The sequence below is a fragment of the Gymnoscopelus microlampas genome (genome assembly GCF_963454915.1).
Source record: "Gymnoscopelus microlampas genome assembly, chromosome: 21".
NCBI lineage: Eukaryota > Metazoa > Chordata > Actinopteri > Myctophiformes > Myctophidae > Gymnoscopelus > Gymnoscopelus microlampas.
This window is the reverse complement of record NC_139958.1, coordinates 34,396,004-34,405,933: the sequence shown is the minus strand read 5'-3', so window position 1 is coordinate 34,405,933 and position 9,930 is coordinate 34,396,004. Positions and strand designations below refer to the sequence as shown.

The window sequence follows — 9,930 nt, the reverse complement described above, 5'->3', positions numbered from 1 at the left end:
ACAGTTACTGCACAACCATTTGAGTAGGGCAGCACTTAAAAAACTAACAAACCAACAACAAGACAAACAAATAAACCACTATCTGGTTGAGTCTGTCTAGACAGTCTAACAGAGAGACACATGGGACATAACAAATAATTCTAAAATGACAGCCTTTACTCGATCTCTTACTAAATGATTGATGATCATGACTATTGTACTCTTGTCTTTTGCTAAAATGATCAAAGTGAGTCACCATGCTCTCCCAACAGGTTACAATAGTGTGTATCACATATTGAGGAAGGCCTTTGGACAAAATGACACAATTATCCCTGTTTTAAAATAAAAGAGAGAAATACAAAACCAAGTATCTAAGAGAGCATGCCTCTTTATTTCTTTGTGATGACTGGTAAAATCATAAAATGTTTACAGACATAACCTCTCTATTTTACAGATAGACTAAAGGATGAACTTCAGTTTTCTATATTTTATATGATTCACTTTCTTGCTTTTTCCGTAATGGCCAAATTTCACACATTTTTTCTATTTTCTCAGGCCTTTGGTTTGTTAGTCTGTGCCTTCATGTGTGTGTGAGTGAGTGGCAGTGCTGTACCCTGTATAGGTGTACATTGTATATGCACATAAGTGCTGTCTAAAGAGATTTTGTGTAGATGGGGAAAAAAGCGGTCCATGTACAGAGGCAATTAACTCCAGTTCACTAAGTTTAGAGAGGGTTTAAGTTAATCCTGAGGGAAATCAATTCGTCATAGCTGTAGCAGAAGATTTTGTTCTTGTTCAGCACTGCTTCTTTTATCTTTTCTTTACTGATGCCCTTCATTCTCTGGGTGGCACATTGTGATTAACCTTAGACTCACTTTTTTTTCCTTTTCCCGGGACTTGTCCTTTAGACGGAGTTCCGTGCCCTGAGAGAGGCGCGGCGGCAGCAGTCAGAGGGAGGAGTGCTCAAACAGGATGACCTGCGTTCGGCCCGAGAGGCTGGAGAGCCGCCGCGACGGCCTGAACACTCCGATGCGGGAGTAGACGTCGGCGTCCGAGCTGGCTCCCCACGACGACAGGTGGGGGCTGGGCGGGGTGGTGTGGATGAGGGGAAGCTGCAGAAGAGGGAGGCTCGGGCCGGGAGGAGTCGGAGGGAGGAGCAGCAGAGGAGGTGGTGGAGGGTGGAGTCCGTGGAGAGGAGGCGGAGGGAGCGCGGGAGGAGGGGGTAAGGGCAGCGAGGGCGGAGGTGACGACGGTAGGGACGACGGCGGCAGCAGCGGGGTGATGACAATAGGTGTCGCCGTGGTTACCGTCGTTTGGACCGTTGGAATAGCCTCTGGGACGTTGCCGTTCTTGGCAGGCAACGTGAGGGGCAGTCCCGGGTCTTGAAACGTGTAGGCGGCAGCGTGGTAGAAGCTGTAGTACTGCAGAGCGTTCCTGGCCCTGGCCAGTTTCAACCTTTGGAACAAGGACAGAACACGGCATGACTCGACACGACACGACATGGCAGAACACACATACAACGCGACTCGACAGGACACAACATGACAACATAAAAACAGTGGGGGAAAGTAACTAAGTACATTTACTAAACTGTACTTAAGTACTGTACAATTTTGAGGTATTTGAGTACTTTACTTGAGTATTTCCAACTTCTACTCCACTACATCTCAGAGGCAAATATTGTACTTTTGCTCCACTACATTAATTTGACAACTTTAGTTACTAGTTACTTTGGAGATTTTTATTATTATTACAAAACATACATTAACCACTTCAGCCCTATATACATTTTGGCCATTTGAAAATAGCCGATCTACAAGCTCACAATGCGTCGCGTAGATCTGCTATTTTCAAAAGATTTGTAAACATTTTTATACATTTGAAAACTTGTGAAACGGACATTCTGCATAATGAGTACTTTCTACTTTTGGTACTTTAAGTACATTTTGATACCAATACTTTTGTACTTGTACTCAATTCAATTTTGAATTCCGGACTTTTACATGTAACAGAGTATTTCTACATTGCAGTATTGATACTTTTACTTCAGTGAAGAATGTGAGTGCTTTTTTTCCACCACTGCATAACAATGTCATAACATAACACGATATGACAAAGCACAACAGAGCACAACTTGCCAGAACACAACATGATGAAACATGACAACAGGCCACGACTTGACAAAACAACACAACATGACATGCAGGCAAGACTAGACAAGACAAGACAAGACATACAAAACACAAGATAACATGACATCACACAACATACACAAAGCACAACATGAGCACAAGACCACAGAACACCATCATTTTAGATTATAGCGTTTGGCTATTTAAACATATAGCAGATATACAAGCTCACAGCTTGCAAGCTTGTACTATTTTGAAGTGTGAGAACTACTGATTTAGAGGGCATTTGTGGAATCGGCCTCAGGTCTTAATGGGTTAACATGACACAACTTAATGGGTTAGCATGACAAAACAAAATTACATTTTGGGACACAACGCAACACAACAAGGCAACACAATGCTACGCAACACAACACAACACAAGTCACTGCAATGCAACGCAACACAACCTATGCACCTGAAATATAGTTGTATCAATATAGTATAGATAGTATCAATACTGCAATGTAGAAATACTCTGTTACAAGTAAGGAATTCAAAATTTACTTGAGTAAAAGTACAAAATTATTAGTATCAAAATGTACTTAAAGTACCAAAAGTAGACAGTTCTCATTATGCAGAATGTCCCAAGTTTTCAAATGTGAAAAAATCTTTTGAAAGCATTATATATTTTCAAATGGACAACATGTATAGGGTTGAAGTGGTTATGTATGTTTTGTAATAATAATAACTAAAGTTTTCAAATAATTGGAGTAAAAATACAATATTCGCCTCTGAGATGCAGTGGAGTGGAAGTAAAAGTATTGAAAATGGGAAATGCTCCAGTAAAGTACAAATACCTGCAAAATTGTACAGTACTTAAAGTAAATGTACTTAGTTACTTTCCACCACTGGTCTTTCCTCCACCGCATATACTTGCCTGTGCCTCATCTGGAGGAGCCTGTACAGCAGAAGCAGGATCAAAGCTCCAGCCACCGTCACCAGCACCACGGCCACCTTCACGTCCATGCTCCAACAGGGTCTGGTGGTGGGCCCCGGGCTGCTGCAGGTCCTGGGGGGGCGTGGCGTCTGGGGCTCGAGGGAGCCGTCCATCCCCCTTTTAGGATTGATGATGCCCCGAGGGACCCCCGGCCGGACGGGGTCCACCATCAGGGCCGGGTGGTGCCGGTTCCTCCCGAGTCGTGGCGCGGTCGACGCGGGCTGGGGAGGGATCTGGAGAGCGGTGCTGCTGGTGACCTGACTGCCAGCCTCGACCGTTGTTGTTGACATGTTTAATCCGGCTGGACGCTGGTTTTAGGAAGGGGTGTCTGATGCGGATAAACACCCCCCGTGCATCCCCATGGAACCTGCTGCTACGATGGGCTTAGTGGCTTCATATGCTGTGAGATCTAAAAAAAGAGAAAAAAAAGAAAGAAAATACATTTGAAATTATTTTTTATTTTTCTTACTTTTTTTTTTACAACCAAACAGAAAACAGAATGAAATGTAATTTAAGGATTTTAGCCTCATTAAAACAATTAAAGAATGCTGTATTTTTCAATAAGAAATATTTCAGGGCAGATGAGACATACTGAAGACTTTAATCTCTTTTTCATGGAGTCTTCTCATATATCACTTAAATAATGTCTCAATTGGATAGACACTATTAATTGTGTTTTCAATGCAACATAGCTTTTTAAATGTATTGTCATTATTCTTTTGCATCAGATCATATCTATGAACAAGTGAAGAGAGTTTAACGGACAGCATTTTTAAAAAGTTATTGAAATATTGAAACAGATTTCAATTTAAATTTATTTATAAAGATCAGATAATTTTTTTAAAGGTAAATAGCATTTGTAATCAATGCAAACAGAAGAATCACAACTTTGCATACTTTGATGCGAAGTTCATGTAAACTATAAAAATAAAATCAATATAAACAGGGGTGGGCAATCCTTTCAGGAATTCAGGCACATGATGATCACTTAGCCATTTTCCAAGGCCGGTGTGATCATTCAGTGCCACACAGTGAAAACCTCCATTGCATTTATATCTTATTATAGTTATGTAAGCTGCCAATTAAAAGTTAATTTGGACTATCTGCAGAGGAACTCAATTGATCACCTCAATAGCCAAATATGAGAACCTGGTAGAAAGAGGTGGTTGCGCACCCCTGATATAAAAGATGCCAGTTTGAATAAAAAATGTTACTTACATGAATCACATTTAACTGATGGTTGTATTCAAGGTTCATTTGAAAAAGTCAATAAATAAATGTTGTAAGAACAGTTTTATTTTATTTTTCTGCATCAGCTTTCCTGGACCAAGGAAAGAATTCCAAGCTCACACCAATGGGAGGAAATCAGCCAAACGGGCAGGAAATAGTGCACTTCCCCAACACACAACACAGAGCTCTGATTGGACACTGCTCTTCATCACTATGGTTACAGGAAACTGGTCAAGGATGTCTTTGGTGGGAGTCTGGATAGTGGGTTGGAACACAACCCTCCACCCTCTGACTCAGGCCCTCATGCACACTTGCATACACACACATACACATACAGTACAAGCACATGCGCTATGCCCTCCCAGCCCTAACTCACAAACAGATGTGCAGGCGTGCGTGCGCACACACACACACACACACACACACACACACACACACACACACACACACACACACACACACACACACACACACACACACACACACACACACACACACACACAATGCGAGTTGTGAGCTTATATATCTGCTATTTTTGCTAATTTTATAAAAGACTAAGGACATTTTCTCTGTGATTTCAGTTATTTTAGTTAGTTTTGCAAACAAGGAGTTCTGCTGATCCAACCGACTTCCCCCTTGGCACATCACGCCCATGGGTCCTCGCTGATACGCACACCGAGTTTGAAGTCGGTCAGTCCCATATATGGGCATGCCCATATATGGACATAGCGGCCGGATCGGCGGTTCTGGACAGCTGGATCTTCATATATGCCTATATGGGTGTACTGTATCAGTTGGATCAGCAGTTCAAATAGCTTTTGCCGAGGTGGCCTGTAAGTTTCAGTGACGTCATTGTGCGTACGTAATGACGTCACATCATCACGCGACGACGTCCCAACAAGCCCTTTAAAATGAACGTCGAATAAGCAAAACTGCAGTTAGACGGTTTCAAAGCAATTGGTTATTCTAACTAAGTGGCTAAGTTATTTCTTGTCTGTGATAGTGACCTATAGTTCAGACGGTCCCAGGACACTGAGAGGAGAGAAGAGAAAAAGAGGGAAACATTCTTCATCATCATGGCACTGGGCGCATGCGGCAAGCTATCCAAATGGATCCTCCTCATTCTCAACACTGTGTTGCTTTTGGTAGGGCTTGCCATGTCGACTCTTGGCTTGTGGCTGAGATTAGACACCAAAGGCTTTTTTGAAATAGCTCAGCTCAACACAAGTGCATTCGTCGTTGTTGTGACTGTACTGATTACACTGGGTTCAGTGTTGCTGGGCGTGGTTGTCTTTGGAGGCGTTAGTGCCTACAAGGAGAATCGATGCGCCCTGCACTTGTTCGCAGTTCTGCTGGCCCTCCTGGCTGGGTCAGTGGTAGTACTCGGAGTGCTCACCTACTTCAAAAGGGATGAGGTTGCGGCAGAAATGCTGGAGTTCTACAGCACCACGTATGTTCTGTACATTCTGAACGAGGACAAGGACCCAGCCCTTACTGTCACTTTGACGCTCCTCCACAGGGTGTTTCGTTGCTGTGGCTTGATGAATGATGGTCCCCTCATTGAGGTCACACAGACATGCCCCAAACCAAGCGGGATCTGGGAGATCGTGCCTGCCTGCCCTGCAGCCATTGCAAGTGCCATCGAGAGCAAAGCGCCGGTGGTCATGGTCATCTTCCTCGGAGCTGGAGCTCTTCTGCTCACGGCCCTGATGTGCACCGTTATACTCATCAGAAAGATCAGGAAAGGCCCTCGGGAGGCGCCGTGGTAATCCACCGCGCTGCATGTGGCACGTCACGCCCATGGGTCAGTGGGATACAACAGCAGTGACAACACATAAATGTGTGTGGGGAGGGATTAATTGACATAATGATTCAAATCAGTGAAAAGGGGGTAAAAAAAGAAGAAAGATCTAGAAAGTCCAGCAGCCAGCCACTGAGGATGAGCCATGATTTCCCAGAGACCCATAGACACAGCGCAAACGGCACTGGTGGCATAATCTGGTCAGATCGTAAACATTTGCCTGCCTGGGCGTTGAGTGAAAATGGTGTTGTGCGGCTGCATTCTGGGCTGTGCAGGTAAAGATGCCAACCATAACACTTTCACAGAATGAGGCGCAGTTTACGGAGCTAGTTCAGGCCAGGCAACTCAGGGATTGCGCCATCCGACCAGGTGACTAGTCACATGCATTTTTCTCCTGGTCGGGGGGTTATAAGTATTGCTCTGCTACCTGTTCATTCTAGTTGCGCTCTTCTGCTGGGCTGTCGTGCCGACGCTGCTGCTGCTCTGTTGCTGAGATCCTGCCGGATCTGCTGCCTTTGCTTGCCTACGTATGCTGCTACCATGAATAGTCTCATCCCACCGCCTCCCCGGCATCCACCTGTAGGTTCTGTTTCTAGAGCCCCGTGGGGGTCTTTATTCACTCCCTGTAAATGCTATTTGGCATGTAACATTTATTAAAATGTTATTATTCTTACAGGGAGTGAATGGATTCAGAGACCTGACGCCAAACTATTCTTCTTTATGCTTCCTATATCTATGCTCAAGCTTGCTTAATACATATATATTCTAATCCAATCCAATTGTTGTCTGACTGAACTGGCTTTTTTGGAGTCATTTTGACATAGCCTGTATGGACAGCTTGTTATCGGCAAGACGAAGCCCCTACAATGCAACACCGTTATTAGCTAATAACAAAACCCTCCGCTAATAGGCTGAATGTCAAAACAAACTAGAAAGTACTGTTCCTGAAGAAACAGTGTGGGATCGCTAAGAATGTTGATAGTATCACACTAGAAAGTACTGTTCCTGATGAATTCTGTCTTACCTATTTATATTACATATTGTGATGTCACGTAAAGCTTGACCAATCCGAAAACGGGCGGAATAATAAATAGTGAAGATAACATTAGTGTGATCGCTAAAGCGATCCCACAATGATCGCTAAAGTGATCCCACAATTAAAACATTTTTTTTTACGCAAGGTCAAAAGGGTGGCAGGCGGAAATTATGTTTTCGCCCCTGTTACACTTTGCCTGCACAGCCACAACCCCAGTACACCACCACCCAGAATTCTTTTTTTTTTCTGACCAACTTCCCACTTTCCGCATCTCTTTGGGTCCTCTGCAATACGCACACCGAGTTTGAAATTGGTTATTCTGGCAGTTCTCGAGTTACACAGGGGGATTCAATCACTCACACACACAGATTTTGTGAATTTCTAGGATGAACTAAGGAAAAATTGATAAATTACGGGTATGCGATGCCACGTGTTATGACCTTGTAGATTGCCTATTTATTTTATTTGCCTTACAACAAAGTAGTATTTAACAAATCGAACACTGATTATTCTTATTGTATGCTTTAAGTCTTTGTGCATTATGTTTATATCAACTATGCTGGTAGAGAGAATCACTTGATGAACAATCAGCACAGAGGGCGCCAGTGAATAGAGACTTGATGGGCAAGTCGAGTGCAAAAGTGCATCATTGAAGACACTTGAGGGCAATCATCAGCTGGCCTGGATGGAAATTGGTGTCGCTTTTGATGTGTCCCTGTTGGAAAGAAACACTGAACACCACTTGGTAGCTGAACCTCAGCCCAACCGCACGCACACAACCACACACACAACACAACACACACAGAATGCTGCACAGACACAAGAACAACACACAGCGAGTGGCTCCGCCGAGCAGCACCCTCTGTCCTCGCATGTCAACTAGCACACCATCCGTGTTCCAAACCGATAGGGAGGGAATCGTTTATAATGTATTTTGAATGTTTAATTAAATATGTTTAATTTATGTTTATGGTTCTCCAACCTTCTGTGCTTGAATAAGGTAGTTGTGATTGTTCACTGCTGACTGTGTGTTTTGGGTTTTCTCAACGTAAGGCGAACCTACGGACAGTAAAAGCACAGTTGAAACTACGATGAATGGGGCAGAATTTCTGTTTTCTGCCTTTATTTGAACCCTAGCCCTCAGCACCCTGCCTTTGTTACCTCTACCCCTCATGAACTTTGTTTTGTTTCAGCGGAATAGTGACTGTCTGGCCGGTGTCAATCAGCGCTTCTCAACAAACCAGGCCCGGATTGGCCGTCGGGAGGACCGGGACTATTCCCGGTGGCCTGCCCTCTAGTGGCCTGACTGATTTTTTTTTTTTTTTTTTTTTTTTTTTTTTTTTTTTGCATCAAAAAAAAATATCAGGTCAGGCCAGCCATCCACAGCCAGCGCGGCGCTTAAGTGATGCAGCAAAAAAAAATCTCTCCTAAGCACAGGCCAGGCCAACCACAGTCAATTTCAATTCAATGCAGTCAGTGTTGCTTGCAGCTCAGTGCAGCTGCGGGCCTCCCCCCTACCTTTAACCCCCAAAAAGGCCCCCCTTTTGTAAGGCCCCCCAAAAATAAGGGCCCCCCAAAAAAGGACCCCCCAAAAAAGGACCCCCCAGGGTGACCTGGGTGGGCGTGTATCTCCCGGCCAGATTTGGAGTCCCACTCCGGCCCTGCAACAAACTCAGGAACAGCACGCGCAGCGACACGCGCAGCGACACACGACACACAGTTAACAGCCTTTTATTAGCCTCTGACCAAATTATTCCCTGCCAGCACTCCTTGTGCGACAGTTTAATCGTCTTTATAGTTCCCAGGCTGATTTACATATCGTCAACGTCGGGTGGAAACCTCATATCTCCGAAAATGTAATGGGAAAAAAACTTGTCGCATTGATGAATCGACATGATGAAGTCAGGCAAAAACAAACAACATAGAAAGTTAGAATATACATCTGCACCAGCAAGGACCAGGAATCTCCACAGAGGGTCACCAAGACACTTAGAAAAAGTAGCAGATCTACAAGCTCACAACGCGCGTTGTGAGTTTGTAGATCGGCTATTTTCAATTAGCCTAGGTATAGAATAGGGCTAAAGTGGTTAATGTTTGTTTTATAATAGAAAAATGTATATCTGCAAAGTAACTAGTATAAGTTTTCAAATAATTGTAGTGGAGTAAAAGTACAATATTTGCTTCTGAGATGTAGTGGAGTAAGTAAAAGTACCGAAAATTGGAAATACTTCAGTTAAGTAAAAAATACCTAAAAACTGTACTTAAGTACAGTACTTGAGTAAATGTACTTAGTTATGTTACACCACTGCATACAAGACTGAACAAATGTGACTTAACGTACGTACGCACGCACGCACTCATGCACACACGCACGCACGCACGCACGCACGCACGCACGCACGCACGCACGCACACACACACACACACACACACACACACACACACACACACACACACACACACACACACACACACACACACACACACACACACACACACACACACACACACGTATACACACGTACACACACACGCACTAGAAGATGACTATCATTACCCTGTGCCTTCCAAGTATTCCAACCCAATCAGACGTGATACAAGAAGCGTTATCAGGGCTGACGAGCTAGCCTCTTAAGCGGCCCTCTTTCTTCTTCCACTGATTGCAGCTATCAGTGTCTGTGTGGGCGACACGCCGCCAGACAACCCTCGTCTCTCAAATGAACCCATCATGATAGTAGGGTGTATTCCCTCGAAGGACAATTGTTCTCTGCAG

General features: G+C 44.1%; 2 protein-coding genes across 2 annotated transcripts; one reads left to right on the top strand and one right to left on the bottom strand.

Annotated features, from left to right (window-relative positions):
* Positions 1 to 348: 348 nt before the first annotated feature.
* Positions 349 to 4,434, bottom strand: LOC311037126 (uncharacterized protein). The gene is made up of 3 exons (XM_084046217.1): positions 4,309 to 4,434; positions 3,031 to 3,499; positions 349 to 1,434 (listed from the first exon to the last, which is right to left on the bottom strand). The coding sequence occupies exons 2-3, from the start codon at positions 3,378 to 3,380 to the stop codon at positions 927 to 929; spliced, it is 858 nt and encodes a 285-aa protein (XP_083902343.1). The 5' UTR covers positions 3,381 to 3,499; positions 4,309 to 4,434; the 3' UTR covers positions 349 to 926.
* Positions 4,435 to 5,396: 962 nt separating this feature from the next.
* Positions 5,397 to 6,089, top strand: LOC311037925 (CD9 antigen-like; the record flags this gene model as incomplete). The annotated part of the gene is made up of 1 exon (XM_084047221.1): positions 5,397 to 6,089. One exon carries the CDS (start codon positions 5,397 to 5,399, stop codon positions 6,087 to 6,089), a length of 693 nt encoding a protein of 230 aa, XP_083903347.1.
* Positions 6,090 to 9,930: the final 3,841 nt, after the last annotated feature.